The sequence below is a fragment of the Rhinopithecus roxellana genome, chromosome 16, assembly GCF_007565055.1.
Source record: "Rhinopithecus roxellana isolate Shanxi Qingling chromosome 16, ASM756505v1, whole genome shotgun sequence".
In the NCBI taxonomy this organism is placed as follows: domain Eukaryota; kingdom Metazoa; phylum Chordata; class Mammalia; order Primates; family Cercopithecidae; genus Rhinopithecus; species Rhinopithecus roxellana.
The window spans coordinates 94168080-94190047 of NC_044564.1; the positions used below are offsets into that span (position 1 = coordinate 94168080).

The 21968-nt window shown below is 44.2% G+C and overlaps 1 protein-coding gene across 3 annotated transcripts in view; it reads right to left on the bottom strand.

Annotated features, from left to right (window-relative positions):
• Window positions 1-21968, bottom strand: part of CDK5RAP2 (CDK5 regulatory subunit associated protein 2) — a 204784-nt gene that overhangs the window by 148955 nt on the left and 33861 nt on the right. For all 3 annotated transcript variants that reach the window (XM_030919432.1, XM_030919433.1, XM_030919431.1), the window contains exons 5-8: window positions 16314-16390; window positions 9619-9742; window positions 6958-7112; window positions 888-1050 (exon numbers count right to left, since the gene is read on the bottom strand). In XM_030919432.1, the coding sequence (XP_030775292.1) occupies window positions 888-1050; window positions 6958-7112; window positions 9619-9742; window positions 16314-16390 (519 nt within the window). The remainder of the gene's footprint in view (window positions 1-887; window positions 1051-6957; window positions 7113-9618; window positions 9743-16313; window positions 16391-21968) is intronic.

Genomic DNA, 21968 nt, shown 5'->3' on the forward strand with positions numbered 1-21968 from the left:
TGGAAAAATGTAACAACTCCTCTGAGCCTGTTTCTTTTTTTTTTTTTTTTTTTTTTTTTTTTTTTTTTTTTGAGACGGAGTCTGGCTCTGTCGCCCAGGCTAGAGTGCAGTGGCCAGATCTCAGCTCACTTCAAGCTCCGCCTCCCAGGTTTACGCCATTCTCCTGCCTCGGCCTCCAGAGTAGCTGGGACTACAGGCGCCCGCCACCTCGCCCGGCTAGTTTTTTGTGTTTTTTAGTAGAGACGGGGTTTCACCATGTTAGCCAGGATGGTCTCGATCTCCTGACCTCGTGATCCGCCCGTCTCGGCCTCCCAAAGTGCTGGGATTACAGGCTTGAGCCACCGCACCCGGCCCTCTGAACCTGTTTCGAAACTTGACAAGGAGACCATGAGCTCTACCTCGCCAGGTGGCTGGGAGGATTGAACGAGGTGGTATACAGAACCCCTCCCATGCTGCCAAACCCGATACAAGTTAGTCCCCTTCCCACCCTACCTCTCAAGTTGCAGAGACCAAAGTTGGCCTCACACCTACTTCTAACCAAAAAGGCAAGATGGAAAACAACGCACCACAACTGTATCGTAAGAAAACCCAAAGGATGAAAATAAAGTCCCCAGGTAACAACAAATCAACACATGGTAAAACAGAGGCAAGCAGGTAGGGACTGTTTTTTTTTTTTAAGCAACTCTTTATAGGAACAGGAGGCTGAAAAGGAAAAAGAATGTCAGGGCCCCTGACAAAGGCAGTTTCTGCTCACTCCTCAGCTGACAGGGGTCTCATATTTAGAAGCAGGCTGTGTATGAACCATGAGGCCTGAATGCGCATTCCATCTCCCACAGAGGAGTCTGGTTGGCTAATTAAAGTCCCCTCTTCATGTCCCGTCGCCTCACCTCGGTTTCTCTCTCCTTTTCTTCCCTTGGAACAGCACAAAGTCCTCGGAGATCTCCAGATGACACATTCTCATCAGGAGATGCCATCTGAGATTTCTCCTCTTTAAGGCACTGAATTAAAGCTTCTTTGCTCTTCAAAGACAGCTTCAACTCCTCAATCAGTCTAAAAGAGAACAAAATTTAAATATTAATTCTAAGCTGTTCTCTTAGCTCAGTGGAGCAGGAGGAGGAAGGAAATGGGGCCAGATATCTTCAAAGTAGACATATACAGTGGCTGAACATAAACAGAATCACATTTTGCAGGTAGGAGATGAAGCACCAGAATTCACGTGACATTAACTGGTCCCCTGCCTGCCTCCAGTCAATTCAACTCTGAGCTTCTAGACTCTAGCCAAGGTGTGCTCCTATTCAAATACCTTCAACGGCCCCCACCAACAGCAATGGACTACTAATTTTTTTGGCCAAGAAATCCTCTCTCCAAAAGAAATGTCACTGAAACCTAAGCAAACAAAACCAACGAAGCAGAGTTGTTCAGGTGAGCGTGGAAAAAACGGCATGTCTTGTCAAGGCTTCTCAGGGCAAAGTTTAAAAACACTGACTTTCAAGATAAAGGTGAAACTCCTTTCCAGGCATTCCAGGTCCCAGGTCTTAGGGCCTACCAGATCAGAGGCCCCTGCCGACAGCTTCAGTCTCACAGGAAACCATCGCCCTCTCCATCTCCACTCAGTAGCCTCACTTCCAGTTCTCTCCCAAAGCCAGACTGTTTCATGCCTCTACGCCTTTGCTCATGCTATTCCCTCTAGCTAAAAGGCCCTTCCCCACCCTACACCCACCTCACCCCCACCTCTACCTGACAAACACCCATTCATCCTGCCAGAGCTAATTAAGCATCACCTCCCCTCCAGGAAGTTTTGCTACCTGCACCCCTAGTGCCCCCCTCAGGAACAGCTGAACATATCCCTCTCTGGGCTGTGTTATCAAATAACACAATATAATTACCAAATTATCCCATATCAACTGCCCCTTGGGCATGACAAGTAATTCAATCTCTCTGAGCCTGTGCCTCCTCAGCTACAAAATAGGGGTGACTTGCGATTGTGGACTGAAGACAAGCTATTTAAAACAATCTTGCGTTGCTCCTGGAATATGGTGGAACTCAACAAATGACAGTTGCTACAATTATTACTTTTTTTTAACATGCAACAATTAGCATTTTGTCAGAAGACCCTCAGAATAGCCTTTCTGCAGCTAAGCCTAGAAAGCAACTTAGTTTGGTAGAAAGAACAAAGATTTTGCAGTCAGACAGAGCAGCCCTAGTGAAGCACAGCTTCCCACAATGAAGGTAAAGAGGGAGACAAAGGTAACTGAAGTACCTAGCAATGTACTAGGACACAGGGTGCCAGGCAGCACCAATGCAACACCCCAGAAAACCTGGAAAGAGGTGTAAGATTGCCCTCTAGGGGCTCAACTTTGAAATCATCACATAATCAATGAGAGAGGTAGTCACCAAACTATAAATACTTAAAATTGAAGCACTGTGTTGTATGTAATTTTACATCAATAAAACTGATTTTTTTTTTTTTTTAGTTACCTTAAAGCAAGTTCTAGATAGAGAATAGAAACAGTAGGCAGGCTTGGTGGGGACTCCTGTGGCCAAGCTGGAGCACCAGGCCCATCTAGGGGAGGGGTAGCCTCAATCCAGCAAGACGATACCCAGGGCTGCCAATCTCCTAGGTTTTAAAGAGAAGGTGGAAATCCAGACTTCTGCATGAAATTCAATTTTTTACATATTGGCAACTAATCCACACTTTTAAAAATACTGTAAGCCAAACAGAACATATCTGTTGGCATATTTGATCTGCAGGGCTTCCCAGTATTAACTGCCTTAAAGACACACAGCAGCTCAAAGGCCAGATTGAAGGCAATAAAGTAGCTAAAGCATGCACCTTTAAAAAGGGTGGTGGGACCCCAGAAAGATATTGGCAGAGTCCATCCATCCACGTGAGGGGTCCCTGGGCCCTAAAGATTCAACACCTTGCCCTGCCCAACAGTGAGTTGATCTGTGTCGCAGATCTAGATCCATCTCATGAGGGCAAAACCAAGGGCTCTGGCTCCAGTTCTCTGCTAACCACCTGACCTTGACTTAGCTTCCTGGGCAGGCCTGCCTTCAGGGAGGGAACATACTGATCCTACACCCAGGAGAGTTTCACCACAAAAAGGGCCACAACCTGAGTAAAAATCCAGAGCTGGCATCCGACTGCTGCACTGGTCTCTGGGAGTGCGCCTGGGACATAGCTAGCCCTGAGAGACAGCTGTACTCACAGGACTGACACACTGGGTTTCGGCGCCTGTCCAGCCAGACCTATGGGAAATCCCAGGAAGATGCAGCCTTTAGCAAAGCCCTGATCCGACATCCATGGAGACTCCACCACCTAGAACACAGTAAGTACTTGATACACGTTAACCCTTCCCAAAGTCCCCCTTCCAAAAAAGATGAGCAATCAAGCTTCTGTGGCACATGCTAAGAGGACCACTCTCCTCTAGGATCACCTTAAAATGTGCCAGGCTCTGTACCTTTATGTGCTGTTCTCTCTGCTTGGCAAAGCGTCCTCACCCAACTCCCAGGACTCCTTGTCTGACAAGCCCTCCCCATCCCACGCCCAGGCAGAGCTGATCACACCTTGCTTTTGTCACAGCACAGAACCCTGGGCTCACCTTTATCACAGCATCCATCACGACATATATTTTTTTAACATCTATCCCCTCCCACACTGAGAGCACCATAGAAGCAGGAGAACATTCAGCCCTGCATTCCCAGCATGCATTCCCAAGGCCACACTCAGTGGTTGGTTAAGGAATGAATCTATACTTCCTTTAACTCAAGCTTTAATCCATACACCCAGCCACATCCTAGACTCCACTCACTGAGGCTCACAGGCCCTCAAACCCAACACGTGCCAACTGAAGGTATCATCTTCCCTCTCCCTCCACCCAAAAACATTTCTTCTTTTTCCTTTTCCCCCCACAAAATTCAATAAACTGCACCACAGCTGCTCATGCTCAAAACCTGGGCAAGGGCCAGGCGCAGTGGCTCATGCCTGTAATCCCAGCACTTTGGGAGGCTGGCAAATCACCTGAGGTCAGGAGTTCAGGACCAGCCTGGCCAACATGGTGAAACTCTGTCTCCTCAGGGCCGGGCGCGGTGGGTCAAGCCTGTAATCCCAGCACTTTGGGAGGCCGAGACGGGCGGATCACAAGGTCAGGAGATCGAGACCATCCTGGCTAACCTGGTGAAACCCCGTCTCTACTAAAAAATACAAAAAACTAGCTGGGCGAGGTGGCAGGCGCCTGTAGTCCCAGCTACTCGGGAGGCTGAGGCAGGAGAATGGTGTGAACCCGAAAGGCGGAGCTTGCAGTGAGCCGAGATCTGCTCGGGAGGCTGAGGTAAGAGAATCACCTGAACCTGGGAAGCAGAGGTTGCAGTGAGCCAAGATCACACCACTGCACTCCAGCCTGGAGGACAGAGTTAAGACTCCATCTTAAAAAAACAAAACAAAACAACAAAAAAAAAACACCTGGGCAAGGGTGTGTCACTGTAGCCGTTCCCCTCATCCCCCAAATCCAATCAGTCACCAAGTCCTTCAAGCCCATCATGTCTACCCTACCTTCTAGCCTGTTTTCCTCCATTCCCAGCTCTGTCACCTCCACCTTGATCACCATCAGCTCTTTCCTGGATTTCTGCATCAGCCTGAGAACTAGTCTTCTACCCAGCCCCAGCACCAATCCATTCCCTAAGGGCAGCCAGAAAGACCTTTCTAAATTTAAATCTGATCTTGTCATTCCCCGAAGTTCTTGTATGCCTTTAGGATAAAACTCAAATTCTTCAATAAGGTCCATGTCACCTCCCCAGCTTCCCTCTCCTCACCTCTTCCCCACTTCTTTCCAGAACACAGCACTCAGGCCAGGCTACGCACCCTCCTGTGCCTGGATCCTGCCTGTTCCTTCTTGCCTCAGGACTGTTCTTTTACTTCCCCTTTCTTTGTCCAAGTAGTTCTTCCTCATCCCAGTACTTCTCCCAGGAAACTTTTCCTAATCCCTCTAAACTGAATTCAATAAAATATGTTAACCCAGCATTGATCCTACTTAGCCCTTATCATCCTGCTCCTCCCTCCACCCCTCCCACCCTGCTGTATGATAAGCTTCAACTCAAACAATGAGATTCCCGGGGAGAGGAACCCAGGCTGTATCACTCCCTCTTACATTCTCATCACCACTGTGCTGAGTGGAAGATGCTCAGGAAATATTTGTTGAATAAAAGGCGTAAAGATCCAATAGAATCAATGAACTGACTGCTCAGCATCTGTCAGGCCCCTCAGAGGGCCTTTTCTATTCACTCTGTCCCAGGACCTCTTTTCAAACCTATCCCAAACGCTCTCCTTCCCCTTCACAGGCGCCAGGAATTCTGCCAGTCGTTTCTTCTTTGGTGGCTGCTCACAAATTCTATTCCCTGGGTCCCCTACTCCCAGTTTAACTGCTCCAGACCTGTAGCTCCCCAAGGAAGACAAGCCCATAAGCCTTCTAAGGGCTTCACTGCTGATGGGCTGGCAGAGATACAAGGGAACACAGAAATGGTTCTGTGGAATTCTCAGTCTAGTGGCTCCATGGGTGGTGCCTGGAAAGGGCAGTACTCTGAGGGGAGGCTCAGTAGCAGGGCACATCCCAGGGAAGTTTCTCTTCCTAGCCATGAAGTCAAGAAAAACACAAGGCCTCAAATGGGTAAACTGACATGATACAGATTCACTCCACTGAGGTCCATGGGGAACCCAGTTTCCTCACTCACCCTGAAATTATTCATCATTAAACTTTCATTTTCCAGATCAAAGCTAAGAAAAGATCACAGGGCACCAAATAAATGCTCACACCTCCAAATGCTGAAGCTAGGGCACTTACATGGAGGCGTGGGCTCTCCCCCTAGGTCTATTTACTTCTCTTTTACAGATAATCCCATCCCAAGGATTAGGATTTGCTCATCTGATTTTCCAAGCAGCAGACTCCAATCTCCACAGGTAGTACCAAGGCAGAAGTAAAAGCAGACAACAGTTGAGAAACCAGGCAGTTAGGCCAAGCACCTAAACAACACAGTAGTGTTCGTCAATGCAGGGGGCAGGCACCAAATAACCAAGAAAACGGAGCCACTCAGTATCCTCTGAAACAGATCATTTGCTTTAGAACAATTTCTATCAAATTCCAAGCTCGGCTCTTCAACAGATAGGTCACAGGTTAGCCAGCAGTTGGACCTAGATTTAGTTAACCTTCCACTTAGTGACTGCCAAAATAAGGCAAGAGTATCAAAATGTAAGGTTTATGGTAAGCAATAAAATCAGCTTTCTCCTGACAAGTTTTTACCAAAAGTTTGGTTGCAAAATACAACGGGCACTAAGGATTGCCTAAAAGCCATATCAACTATCCAATAGACTAGAAGGCATCCATTTTATTGTGGATCATCAAAGAGCTCTGTATTGGGTCAACATTGTTTTATTTTTGACACCTTGCCCTGTACTAATTTGTGCCTTGGGCTGCATTAAAAGATATGATGGAAAATAAGTCACATGGAATTCACTGGTATTTCTTGTGGGGGCAGTCACTCACTGTTCACTTTCGGAAGAACCACAAGAGAAATTTCCTCTGATTGTGCCAAGTAAAACTGGACTTCTCCTGAGTTACTAGCTTGTTTTACCTCATTTGCAATGTGAATCTCGTCTCTATCCTTTTTCCTTTGACTCCCAGGAAGCTTACGGGCAAAATCAAATGCTAACTTTAGTTGAGTAGAACTTTTCAGCATGAATGTCTATCAGTAGACTATCTCTGACCTCATATGACTATGCTATTCCTTTTCTCTTCCTCCTGATTCTCTCTGTAGTTTTCTTTCTATCTAACTGTGTTGGACTTGTTCCCATTAGTCACTCAAGTCCTGTGGGAAACATGGGAGAAGGGAAGGATAAAAAGGAAGAAAAGAGAACACGCTGCCAGATAATGTGATGTCAGGGTATGACAGGGACAAGAGCCAGACCTGTCTTTCTCATCCAGGACCAGAGCCATTGCCAAGTCCCCCTTGTGCATCTTCTTCATCTCTGAAAGCTTGCTTTCCAAACTCAACCGAAGAGCCTTCTCCGTTTCTGTCCCTGCGAAGGCCTTTTCCAGTTCTGCTTGGGCGGCTTTCACATCCTAGAGTTAAATTAAATGCATTTGATGCAATTTTTCAATACAATTGGGAACATTCTGAAAGGAAATTGGATTAAAATATAAATATTTATGACTTGTTCTCCAGCACATTTCCCCTCCCTGAATTGTACTATACATGGAGAGAATCGGTAATAAATACACTTGCCAGCCATTTTTCCCTCTTGTATCCTGAAGCGTAATAGGCATTTCCAATGGAAAAGACTCAACTCTGTAAGAACTGTATTTTTGGTTTTGAAAAATCAGATCAATATTTACAGCTTCAAGAAGAACAAGGAGAAATGCTCCTCTCAATACTAAACATACATAAATTCCAAAGAGTCACCATAATTTCCATACAAATTCATCCCACACACCCCCACTGCCCTATTTTTTTAAGATAATGACTGAACAATTCTAAAGTACATTTTCTATATCTCCAAGGTGATTTAGGTGGTACAAAATAAAACAACTGTATGTTCTTCCCAAGAGGTCAGAGAAGCCAACGAGGAAATTATCTAAATCATGCAGGCAGTGTCTGTGTTAGGGAAAAAGGCCCTGGTGTTCATGAAAGTGACCTGGGAGTAGATATGAATCTCCAGCTACTCACACCAACTGCCTCCAATTACATCACAAAGATAAACATCAAAGAGAATTGGGTTCAAAAACCAGCTCTCCCACATACCTGCTGTGTGACCTCAGGTAATTGTTAAACCTCTCTGAGACTGAGTTTCCCAATCTATAAAATAGGGATAACCACCGTCCCATCAAAGAGCTGTCGTGAGTCACTGTCAAATGCTTGTTCCATCACAGGAAGCTCAGAAAAAAATGTTGGCTCCCTCCTCCCTGCCCATGCCCTCCACAGTGCCGCCCCCACCACTATCTCCCCACGGGGCTTCCTGTCACTCTCAATGAAAGCTGAAAAAAATCATGTATCATATTCTTAGACAACAACAAAGCCTGTTATTTACTAAATGCCAGGCTCTGAGCAAGGAGCTTCATTCGTATTATCTCCCATCTGCATCCAACCCTAAAAAGTTATATCCCGAGACAGTAGACTACAGCAGTTTAGAATGCAGGTCTGAAGCCAGTTATGATATTTACTGCCTGTGTGCCCCTAAGCAAGTGACTTAGCCACTCTGTGCCTGTTTCATCACCTGTTTTAAAAAAGAAAGAAAGAAAAAGGATGACAGAAGTATTCACCTCACAGAGGTTTATTGAAAAGATTACCTTCATGTCTATAAAGAGCTTAGGAGAATGTCTCACACAATGAAATGGTAAGCCCACAATAAATTGTTAATACCACAGTTATTATTACAATTACCGCTGCAAACCAGGTATCACTGTCCTTATTTTACAGATGATGAAGCAGAGGCTCAGAGTAAGCAAATACCTTATCCTAGGTGATAAGGCTACTAAGTGACAGAGCGGAGACTCGTCACCCCAACACACAGGAAAGCACTTACAGGGAAAAACAAATGACCCAGTAAGTTAGATCTCATAATTACACTTTAGCTAAAATTCAGAATTTGTGATCAGGAGAACCTTCTTGTGGTTCTAGTTCTACCACTTCTGACCTATACTAAGTTTCTAACCCTCTCCAAGCCTGTTTAAAACACAGGTATTTTGGGCCTAATAGCTACATACCCCCAAAAGGACAATTTAAGGGCTGATGTGAACATCATAAATGGAAAATTGTAAACTGCAAAAACAGTGCCTGCTCTTTGTAACCAGAAGTGCTTTTGGTGCCATTTCTCTCTGTATCTAAAAAGAACCAGTTTCAGGTAGAGAAACTGTGATAAAACAACAGATATCAAAGACCAAGAATTAAATAGTATTACTTAATACTAGCTTAAAATAGATAAGGAGACAGGATTTTTTAGCCAGGGAACATCCTGACTCCCATCACAGTGATAGGAAATACCTAACTGAGAATAAATAGAAGGAGAAGTGACATGCAGTGCCTAATAGAGAAAAGACATTCTATGAGCACTGGCAGGATGGTTGGAGGGAAGCCGGATACCAGGTACCAGAGCTGGATGGACACGTGGTAGCCTAAAGGTCAGAGTCTGGTTCCAGGCTTAACTAATGTGAGGTAAGTCATTTCCCTTCTCTGGCCTTCAGCTTCCACATCTTTAAAATAATGGAGCTAAACTAGACAATAAGCAGAGTGCTGCTGTAGAAAGAGCATGGGCTTTAAAATCAGCATAGTTAAACCCAGGATTAAACCTATTAGTATTAGGTTAGGCCTATCAGACGATTTAGTACTTCTCTCTGTATTTCAGTGACCTTATACAGAAATGAAGACCACAATGGCCAGTTTGCAGGGTAAAGGGGTTATAAATTATACATGTAAAATGCCTGAAATGGGGCTACAATCCAGGAGATGCTCAATAAGGGTGGCTGTTGTTTCTCCTGAAACTGACGGTTTATGAAAAAAGAAACGAAACTGTGCCCACCTGTTATTAACCCACTGTAAGAAATACACTGCCCTCAGGATTTCCAGACTTGCCTTTTCTAAAAGGAGTATTCTTTTGGTTAGGAGATCTTCCACCTGCTGCACCTTCTTTCGAGCATCTTCTTTTACCCGCTGGATTTCAGAGCCACCAGCTTCAGCTAAGCTCTCAACTGCTTTGCTGCAAAAAGAGGCACGGGGTAAAACATGCAAGGGTGATAGTCTGATGGTCATTTCACAGCCCCAGAGAGACAAGGAATATTTGTTAGTCATTTCTCCCACAGACCCATGCTGAGCTTCTTTTTCTTTAGCTTCATATTTATCATTCAAAAACACAAATAAGAAAAAAGTAAGAATCATCCATAATCTTGTCACTCAGGATAACTAAGTCAACATTTTAGCATATAGCCTTTCAGACATTTTCTACAAAAAAGAACCATTTGGTACACATCAGTGAATTGATTTTGTTACTTAATATACCATAAACATCCTTTTGTGTCAATAAATAGAAGTCTATATCATCATTTTTAAAGGCTGTACATGAACTCAATGTATGAAATGTACTATAGTTTACTAAATCAGTTCTCTATTTTTAAAACATTTAAATTGTTTCTCATTTAACACATTGTATCCAACGATACTCACAAAGTTCTGAGAACAGTGCCTGGTACAAAGTAAGTATTCAATAAATGTTGGTGAAATTGTTTACTGTAATAAGCAATGTTATGATAAAAGCATCCTTGTATGTCTACTATCCAGTGACTTCCTGAGAACAGATTTCTAGAAAGGGAATAGCTGGGTCACAGGGTAAGCCCACTGCTAAGATTCTGGATAGCTACTGCCAAATTTCCCACCAGGGGGCTTCCAACAAAGTATACTTCCACCAGTGGTGCAAGGAGGGCAGAGAGCTGGTCTGACAAACCAACGTGCAAAGGAGCAGTATGCAACGAAAATAAATCTGCAGGAGTAAGGGTCTGCATACTTTATCTTCTGCCAACTGAAGGGAAAAGCATTTTAAATGCATCAGGATCAATCTGTTCACACACTAGCTACCACTTAGGGTATGAAGAGGGAAGGTTGCATAAGCAACCTGTACTCTGTGTTACTCTAACATAAAACACGGAGTACACACTGCTAGAGCACCATGGAATATTTTCTCCACATGATAGGCAGTGGTGGGAATGGCACGCCCAAATCAGATGCAGGACTACAACCACCGATGCCAGAAGATAAATAGTGTCGGACATGAATGCATGAGCAGTCCTCATCAGATTTCTAAAATGATTGCAGGTTTCCAGAAGGCAAAATAATAAAGGAAATGCTTCCACCTAAGGCTGGTTTCTCAGAAAAACTGCAACAGAACAAATCTATTCACCACCAGCTTCCCATGCCCTACTTTAAAGATATATAAAATTTTTCCAACTGAGAGCCATGTGATCAGACACTCACATGTACAAGCCATGTGAATTTTTTTACTGAGAACAATGGAAAGTCAAGAGGACCATACTTGTTGTCCAAGTCTCAAACATGAGTCGCCTGAAAATAAAGACTTTATTAATATCTTTTTTCTTTTCACCAATAAAGCTTCAGAAGGCCCCAGTGTCATATCATTTTAATGGAATTCAATGTGAACAACTGGAAAGAAAGAACATGGGCTCTGAAGCTGCACAGATCTGCTTCTAAATTTTTACTCTATTATATCCTCAGTGTGACTCTGGATGAATTATGTAGCCTCACTAAATTACCTCTCACACCTCAGTTTCCTCATGTGAAAAATGAGATGATTACCTCTCAGAATTAATGTGCTCACATATGTAGGCCTGTTCCTCTCTGATCGGAGTGCTCTGCAGCTAGCCCTTGGCCTCTGAGGCTCACACAGTGCTGGCTCCTGCTGAGCTGCTGTGAGAGGCCTCATTCTACCCTCTGCTGGGGTCTCTGCTGGCCACAGCCAAGGTGCCCATTTCCATTTCCTGATTAATGCCATTGAATGCCATCACCCCCCACTCCTGGGGCTCATTTTTGGATCGCTGTCTTGAATTCACAGTGATTCACAATCATTTCTATCACTCCTTGAGAAGCATTATACACAGGCCGAAAGAATTCTGGACGAGAAGCCCTGCCTTCCCAAGCCTTGGATACAGGATTTCTCCAGTAATGAATTTCTGTTACCTGCTCACCAAGGTTTGAGGCCTGGGGCTTTACAGAGCCTCCTGTATAAAATAGATCACCTCTGCTACCCCTTTCCCTTACCCCTCCACCCTACCTACCAGAGTGCAAATATGCTATCTCCCTCCTATCAGCCCAGGTCTAACCTTTGTGTTTTGCTGTCTGAATCACATACATTGTCAAGAAGCTGACTATAATTTTTAACAAGTACTATTATTACTCAGTTTGTTTGAGTTTGAGTTATACCAGTAAAATATATTCCCAATAATAAATGTTCCAACTTTTCATTTATCATCTCTGTGTTTCACAGTTTCTGTGGCAATAAAATTTATACTCAGTAGTATGGTACAATTTTCCTCTACTAATGGAATTATTATTTTTGTTTGTGTTTTAAAGCTACAGAGATAAAATTTACTCGCAACAATATGACTGCTTTCGTTTTTAATGTCCCCTTATTGTAACTGATAAATATAACAGTGGAAAACCAGCCAACAAATGTTTATTTCACAGCAAGGCACAGCGTGCTCTGGAGCCAGAGCAGCCGCTACACGTTTCCCCACTCCTCGAACCTCGGTTTTCTCTCCACTCAAATGGGAATACTGGTTGCCCACATAATTGATCAAATGCAATAAAGCCTGTCAAGTGCCAGACTCAGGATGTGGAACAGAGAAGGATCTCAATAAGTGTTAGCTCCCTCCCTCGACCCTTTCTTTCCTTGCAGAATTGGGGCTAACACACAAGGTGGACAGCAAGACCTGAGGAGAGGAAAGGCTGAGAGAAACTGGTTTCATCTAGCTTTCCACCCAACACAAGAAAGTCAGATTCTATAAATGCCAGCCTCACTACCCTTTCAATCCTCCACATTTCCCCTGGATTCTTTTCATTCTAATTATGGTTCTTCAGGTAAAAGCAGGGGCTCTTCCTGTGGCAGTTGTCATATCCTGTCCCCATGCCCCACCAAAAATCGTAACACTGAAAAGGGGAGTCAAGGGTATTATATTAACATAGATATTTTCCATCAGCAAGTATCCACCATAGACATACTGCTGGGTGCTAGAAAGCTAGGGTTAAAGAGAAAAGCACGACCAGGCATGGTGGCTCAAGCCTGTAATCCCAGCACTTTGGGAGGCCAATGCAGGTGGATTACCTGAGGTCAGGAGTTCGAGACCAGTCTGGCCAACATGGTGAAACCCTGTCTCTACTAAAAATACAAAAATTTGCCAAGCATTGTGGCGCATGCCTGTAATCCCAGCTACTCAGGAGGCTGAGGCAGAAGAATCACTTGAACCCAGGTTGCAGTGAGCCGAGATTGTACCATTGCACTCCAGCCTGGGCAACACAGCGAGACTCCATCTCAAAAAAAAAAAAAAAAAAGAGATAGGCACACCTTGCCGTTCCATGGTAGATACTGTCATTGAACACATACATAGATATTGTGTATATACCAATATACAATTATCTACATACAAAAATTTAAAAAGAACATGGAACCTAGTGCTGAACTAGAAGTCAAGGACTTGAGTTCTAATGGCAGATGTGACCTTCCCGGCTGGGAGTCATGGCCCTTCCCTTTTCCTGGCCTATAGTCTCTCCTCTATGAAATGAGGGTATTCTTCAAGACTTTCCCAGCTCCCAGAACAATGACGGAATGTAAATGGAAAGTGTTTTATAAACTAACAAGTGTTATGCATAGAGTATTATCATTCTGTACCAGCGAAATCCGTTAAGAGACTGACGCAGGCTAGAGGAAGCCATGCGTGGTTCCAGATCTGAGGCTTCACAAAGGGCTGAGCAATGGAAGGCATTTGGGCTGGGAGGAGATGAGGGGGAGGAGGTCTGCTGGAGCAGAGTTAGAGTAGCAAAAGCAAGAACATTTTAGCATCCATGAACTGTGTTTGGGATAGAGTTGGTAGACAGGAAGCTGGAGCAGTTTAAGAATGTTCATTGCGAACATTCTTAACAGAGCTCATAACCTTAACCCCAGACAGGAATCATCCATGACATCTCCCTTCCCATCCATCACTAAGGCCTGTTGATTCTGCTTCCCAAATGTCTGATTCACCCAGCTACTCTGTCACTCGCCTCTCACCTCAACCACTGGACTAGCTTCCTGACTGGTCTCCCAGCTTCCACTCGCGCTCTCTCCACAATCCACTTCCCACCCAGCATCCAGAATGACCTTTTCAAAAACAGAACTCTGACTGTATCACTTGCTTAAAACCCATGACTGCTTTCCATGTGATTTTAGGATAAAGACCAAAATCTCTAGTGTTCTAGACTTCTCATATTCCCTCAGACCCATACATTCTCTTCTCCTTGAACAGTTTCTCTACCCATTCACCTTGTTAATTCCTACTTGTCTTTCAGATCTCATTTCAAATGCCACCTCCTCAGGGACACCTTTCCTGCTATATAGCCACATCTATATATTTACTCCCCTACCTGGCTGGGCGTAGCGGCTCACCCCTGTAATCCCCATACTTTGGGAGGCTCAGATGGGTGGATCACGTGAGGCCAGGGGTTCAAGACCAGCCTGGCCAACATGGTGAAATCCCATCTCTACTAAAAATACAAAAGTTAGCTGAGCATGGCGGCACATGCCTGTAATCCCAGCTACTCGGGAGGCTGAGGCAGGAGAATCGCCTGGACCCAGGAGGCGGAGGTTGTAGTGAGCTGAGATCACGCCACTGCACTCCAGCCTGGCAGAGTGAAACTCTGTCTCAAAAAATAATAATAATATATATTTACTCCCCTACCTATAAATTCTCACAGCTCCCTTTATTTTACTTCATAGCTCTTTCCCCAACTTTTGTTTATATATTTATTACTCCAAGTATTTTATCACCATCACTCCCACTAGAATGTGAGCCTCATGCATCTGTTTGCATCACCACTACATCCCCAGGAACCTAGTCTACTGCAGCACACAAGAGCCACTTAATACATATTTCTGAATAAATGAATAAAGCTCAGACCACACAAGCCTGAGCAGTTTGGGAAATATACACATTTAAAGATGTGCACAAGCCTCCAAAATACTCAATCCCATGTTTTGCTATTGAGGAGGGTATGCAAGCCTTTGTGAGCTGAGGTTGCCATGTATATGAGCTTAACTAAAAACTAGTCCAAGCCAAGACCTGCAGCAGGCAGGGCACTGAGTATGAGACAGACCAAATTCTATTACTGATCTTCAGGTTTGATAAAGTAGATTTGCCTCCCTGCCCAGAAAATAATGTACTTCAAAAAACAACAACAACATTAACAACTTGTTAATATGGTGATATTTATTACTTCATTCACTTATTCATTCAGAAAATACCAAGTGTGCAAGTTCAGCATAACCGGGAGAAGCAGCCTACACCTGGCATCCTGTAGTCTGCTGAAAGCCAACAGCAGGCCAGCTTCCAGTTGCTGGACCCGGTGGCAATGAAGGGAATTATACTGGCCTGGCCCAGAGCAGTGCAGCTGTGCCCTAAACGAAGAACTCCATGGTCCTGGCCTACCACACCCAGCAGGAATTCTACTGTCAGAACAAATGAAGCATTTCCACGTAAGCTTCTGGCTAGGATCCTCAGTGAGGCAGCCCCGGGAAGTCTTATTCCACTGTCACAGAACAAAACTTAGCACACTTTGGTGTCGCCACTTTACCCACAACACACTCTACCACTGTACCTTCCTGGCATGTTATTTTTCACAGGTGTGATGAACAGCTCACCAGTCTCTGACGGGCTCTTCAAGTAGAGGGGTGGAGGGCTCTCTCTTTTCAGATCTTTGGGCAGATGTTAGATTCGAAATACTTGTGTATTTCACAAGTTATTATGTAATAAATGTTTATGAATGAATGAATCATCAACTGATTCACAGACTGTATTTGCTGAACTGTGCTTGTTGTTCAATATTTGAATAAATGAAAATACTAGTTTTCAAATGTTTTTTAAGGAGTAGAACCTCTTTCAAGCAAAATATTATGAGGGTCCCTAGTACATTTAACAGATCTTAAAGAAAAAAAAGAAAAAGACAATTACTCTGGCTGAAGCCCTATCCTCTGTCTCCCTGCCTCACCCACCAGGACCCCTTCAAATCACCCCAGGCTTTTACAACAATAAGAATGAACTACTGATATAATTAAAAACATAGATCAATCTCACAAATACATTGTTGAGGAAACAAGCCAGACACAAAAGAAAACCTACTATATAATTCCTTGTATATAAAGTTTAAAAACAGGCAGAACTAACAGTGGTCAGAACGGTCGTTATCTTTAGTGGAGAAAGGTGAGTTCTGAGACCACAAAGAGGGCTTTTACGGGGGCTGGTATGTTCTCTTTCCTGATCTGGATGGTAGTTCCACGGGTGTGTTTGCTTGTGAACATTCACGCTGTACACTTAAGATCTGTTCATTTTTCTATAATCATGGTATATCTTAAAAGCTTGTTGAACACTAAATAATTAAGTAAAAACAAAAACCTCTTTGGAGTCCTCAGACTCCAGATGGAAATCAACTGTCTTAGAAAAGTGTATGGCTCTATTTCACTGACCAACCCAGTGTGGGCGACTTGCAGGCTTTCAACAGATGACGGTACTCACGAGGCTTTGACGAGCAGCCGCTCTCTCTCCTGGAGTTCCCGCTTCAGACTTTCTACTTCCACCTTGAGCTCAATGTTCTACAAGACAAGATTAAGAAAGAAAAGAATCAACGTAAAATACAGGACCTATGAATGTCAACAATGGGGAAACTGCTTCCAGCACAGACTGACTACAGGATGCTTGTAATAGGCAGATGTTAGATTCAAAAACCCTCATTAGCCTCAGGGCACAGGGAAAAGGGAATTATTAAACACCGGTGGTCTCAAAAGAAAGACCTGGATTTCCCAAGACTTGGAGCAATTATGTAAATGCTCCAAGCTTCTAACAGCCAGAGCATTCAAATATCAAGGCATAAATGTCATACAAGGAAGGCTGATTTAAAAATTGTATGCCCTCCGCCAAGCAAATTTACAAGCAATTCTGCGGTGTGTTTTTCCCATTCCAAAGCAATTACTGGTGGTTGTTTACAATCACACATGTGGTGGCTGTAGCAGTGGGAACGTGTTACAGCTTAAAAAAAATAAATAAAACATGTGGATGGAAAACAGGAGGACACATCATGGCGTATGTCATTTCAATATAAGATTTCAAGGTTCTCACTTACAAAAAAAGCTACAACCACATAGGGCAAGCTGTCTATAAGGAGAACCACAATGTTCTCCAACCAAATGTCTTCCTCTAACTGAGTGGAACAAAGGGAGTCGCACACAGCCTTGGGCTTACAACTCACGTGAGAATCCAAGACAGAATTCAGGGGAAATGGAATTCAATATGAGACAGTGGAACAGTGGCAGGCTTCTAAAACTTATGCACAAATGTATCCCAGACAGAATATTAGATGAACTCATGTAGTAGATGGGGGTTTGGGTGCATAGTTTGTGGAAGACTGCTGTAAATCTACCATTTCTTGGAAATCTCCCTTTGGTTTTTTGTTTATTTATTTAGAGGCAAGAGTCTTGCTCTGCTGTTGCCCAGCCTGAAGTGCAGTCATAGCTCACTGCAGGCCTCAAACTCCTGGGCTCGAGGGATCCTCCCACCTCAACCTCCTGAGTAGCTGGGACTAGAGGTGTGCACTCCCATGCCCGTTTTTTTGTTTTGTTTTGTTTTGTTTTGTTTTTACAGATGGGGTCTTGCCATATTGCCCTGGCTGGTCTTGAACTTCTGGCTTCAAATGATACTCCTGCTTCAGCCTCCCAAAGCACTGGGTTTATAGCTCCTCTTTTATTTTAATAATCCATGCCAATTTTATGTTGTACTCCATAATACATGTGTTTTTCATTTTTTGTTTTTTTGAGATGAAGTCTTGCTCTTGTCATCCAGGCTGGAGTGCAGTGGTGCGATCTCAGCTCACTGCAACCTCCACCTCCCAGGTTTAAGTGATCCTCCTGCCTCAGCCTCCGAGTAGCTAGGATTATAGTAGGCACCTGCCACCACGCCCGGCTAATTTTTTGTATTTTTAGTTGAGATGGGGTTTCACCATGTTGGCCAGGCTGGTCTTGAACTCCTGACCTCAAGTGATCTGCCCACCTTGGCCTCTCAAAGTGCTGGGATTACAGGTGTGAACTACTGCATCCGGCCACATGTGTATTATTTAAACAAAAATATTTCCAGGCCAGGCACAGCAGTTCGCACCTATAATCCTAGCAGTTTGGGAGGCGGGTAGATCACTGGAGGTCAGGGGTTCGAGACCAGCCTGGCCAACATAGCAAAACCATCTCAACTAAAAATACAAAAATTAGCCAGGAATGGTGGTGCATGCCTGTAGTCCCAGGTATTTGGGAGGCTGAGGCAGAAGAATCGCTTGAACCTGAGAGGCAGAGGTTGCAGTGAGCCAAGATAGTACCACTACAATCCAGCCTAGGCGACAGAGCGAGACTCTGTCTTGAAAAAAAAAAAAAATCATTTCAAGTAAGATTTACCATCTCACAGGATATGCCTCCCTCCTTTCTGGCAAGCAGCCCTAGAGAAACAAGTACTTCAGGTTGAGAAGTACAGCCATGACAGAAAAGTCATGGCTGTGTGACCAAAAGGACGTGGGTTTAAATTCTGTCTCTACTCTCTACAAGAGGAGACCACAGAGTCAGTGGCTACTCACTTATTCATTCCTTCACTTCGCAGAAACTTACCAAGCACCTGTGAAGGACAGACCACAGAAGACACTGAAGTGAACAAGACATGCTAACGTGGAATACAAAACTAGAAGCACAATACTGTAACAGTCCTTAGACACATAAGTCCACAGGGTGACAAAGCAATGCTTCTCCTTTCCAATCCCTCAAGTGCCAAAAACAAAACATAAAAGCTCCCATGACATGAGGGCTTTAAGGATTAAATGAGCAAGCAAATGAGAAAAGCCTCGGAGACAGGGCTTAAAATAGGTTATCTTCTTCACTGTCAAACAACAAGAACTAAAGAAGTCATCTATGAGGCAGAACTTTTTCTTGAAGAAAGTGATCTTTGCATAAAGGACCCTGGGTAACAGTGTACAATGTCTTCAACTGTAATTTTGTGAAAAATGCAGAAACATCCTTCAAACAGAGGATTCTTTTTCCAGCTCTCAGAAGGGTGGAGAGCTTCTATTTATGAAATGATATAATATACTCTAAGTGCTTCCCTTTCTGATGAACCAACAGGCACTCCAATTTAATACATTTAAAAGAATTAATACTAACTTGTCCATTTGGCTATTTTTCTCAAGTCCAATATCTCAAGTTATAAACTCATATACATAATTGTAATTTCCAAACCAAAAGTCAGGGTACCTTCAAAGCATAAATGGAATATGATGAAACTATAAAAAAAAGGCAGCTTAGTGCGGTGGCTCATACCTATAAGTCCCAACACTTTAGGAAGCCAAGGCAGGAGGATGGCTTGAAGCTAGAAGTTCAAGACCAGCCTTGGGCAACATAGCAAGACCCATCTCTATAAAAAGCAAAAATTTTAGGCCGGGCGCGGTGGCTCAAGCCTGTAATCCCAGCACTTTGGGAGGCCGAGGCGGGCGGATCACAAGGTCAGGAGATCGAGACCATCCTGGCTAACATGGTGAAACCCCGTCTCTACTAAAAAATACAAAAAACTAGCAGGGCGAGGTGGCGGGTGCCTGTAGTCCCAGCTACTCAGGAGGCTGAGGCAGGAGAATGGCGTGAACCCGGGAGGCGGAGCTTGCAGTGAGCTGAGATCTGGCCACTGCACTCCAGCTTGGGCGACAGAGCGAGACTGTGTCTCAAAAAAAAAAAAAAAAAAAAAGCAAAAATTTTAAAATGCCAGGTGTGGTGGTGCATGCCTGCAGTCCCAACTACTAAGGAGACTGAGATGGGAGGATCCCTTGAGCCCAAGAGTTCAAGGTTGCAGTGAGCTATGATCACGCCACTACACTCCAGCCTGGTGACAGAGTGAGATACTGTCTCAAAAACAAAAAGAATAAAGAAATTCATTCTTAAACTACTCTTAAAGAAAGATACCCAAGATATCATTAAGTAAAGCGAGGTGCAGTGCCTCACGCCTATAATCCAAGCACTTTGACAGGCCAAGGCAGGTGGATCACTTGAGGCCAGGAGTTCGAGACCAGCCTGGAGAACGTGGCGAAACCCCATCGGTACCAAAAATACAAAAATTAGTCAGGTGTGCTGGCATTCACATGCAATCCCAGCTAATCAGCAGGCCAAGGACAGGAATTACTTCAACCTGGGAGGCAGAGGTTGCAGTAAGCCAAGACTGTGCCACTGCACTCCAGCCTGGGCAACAGACGGAGACTCTGTCGGAAGAAAAGAAAAGAAAACAGAGGGGGGCGGAGCAAGATGGCCGAATAGCAACAGCTACAGTCTCCAACTCCCAGCGCAAGCGACACAGAAGACCGGTGATTTCTGCATTTTCAACTGAGGTACTGGGGTCATCTCACTAGGGAGTGCCGGACAATCGGTGCTGGTCAGCTGCTGCAGCCTGACCAGCGAGAGCTGAAGCAGGGCGAGGCATTGCCTCACCTGGGAAGCGCAAGGAGGAAGGGAATCCCTTTTCCTAGCCAGGGGAACTGAGACACACAACACCTGGAAAATCGGGTAACTCCCACCCCAATACCGCGCTTTAAGCAAACGGGCACACCAGAAGAATATATCCCTCACCTGGCCGGGAGGGTCCCACGCCCACAGGAGCCTCCCTCATTGCTAACACAGCAGTCTGCAGCGATCTAACTGCAAGGCAGCAGCGAGGCTGGGGGAGGGGTGCCCGCCATTGCTGAGGCTTAAGTAGGTAAACAAAGCCGCTGGGAAGCTCGAACTGGGTGGAGCTCACAGCAGCTCAAGGAAACCTGCCTGTCTCTGTAGACTCCACCTCTGGGGACAGGGCACAGCTAAAAAAACAACAGGGGAAGCAGCAGAGGCCTGAGCAGACGGGAACGACTCTGTCTGACAGCTTTGAAGAGAGCAGTGGATCTCCCAACACGGAGGTTGAGATCTGAGAACAGACAGACTGCTCAAGAGAGTGGGGGCCAATATTCAACATTCTTAAAGAAAAGAATTTTAAACCCAGAATTTCATATCCAGCCAAACCAAGTTTCATAAGTGAAGGAGAAAGAAAATCCTTTACAGATAAGCAAATGCTTAGAGATTTTGTCACCACCACGCCTGCCTTACAAGAGACCCTGAAGGAAGCCCTAAACATGGAAAGGAACAACCGGTACCAGCCATCGCAAAAACATGCCAAAATGTAAAGACCATCGAGGCTAGGAAGAAACTGCATCAACTAACGAGCAAAATAACCAGTTAATATCATAATGGCAGGATCAAGTTCACACATAACAATATTAACCTTAAATGTAAATGGACTAAATGCTCCAATTAAAAGACACAGACTGGCAAACTGGATGAAGAGTCAAGACCCATCAGTCTGCTGTATTCAGGAGACCCATCTCACATGCAGAGATATACATAGACTCAAAATAAAGGGATGGAGGAAGATCTACCAAGCAAATGGAGAACAAAAAAAAAAGCAGGGGTTGCAATCCTAGTCTCTGATAAAACAGACTTTAAACCATCAAAGATCAAAACAGACAAAGAAGGCCATTACATAATGGTAAAGGGATCAATTCAACAGGAAGAGCTAACTCTCCTAAATATATATGCACCCAATACAGGAGCACCCAGATTCATAAAGCAAGTCCTCAGAGACTTACAAAGAGACTTAGACTCCCATACAATAATAATGGGAGACTTCAACACTCCACTGTCAACATTAGACAGATCAACGAGACAGAAAGTTAACAAGGATATCCAGGAATTGAACTCATCTCTGCACCAAGCGGACCTAATAGACATCTATAGAACTCTCCACCCCAAATCAACAGAATATACATTCTTCTCAGCACCACATCACACTTATTCCAAAATTGACCACATAATTGGAAGTAAAGCACTCCTCAGCAAACGTGAAAGAACAGAAATTATAACAAACTGTCTCTCAGACCACAGTGCAATCAAACTAGAACTCAGGACTAAGAAACTCAATCAAAACCGCTCAACTACATGGAAACTGAACAACCTGCTCCTGAATGACTACTGGGTACATAACGAAATGAAAGCAGAAATAAAGATGTTCTTTGAAACCAATGAGAACAAAGATACAACATACCAGAATCTCTGGGACACATTTAAAGCAGTGTGT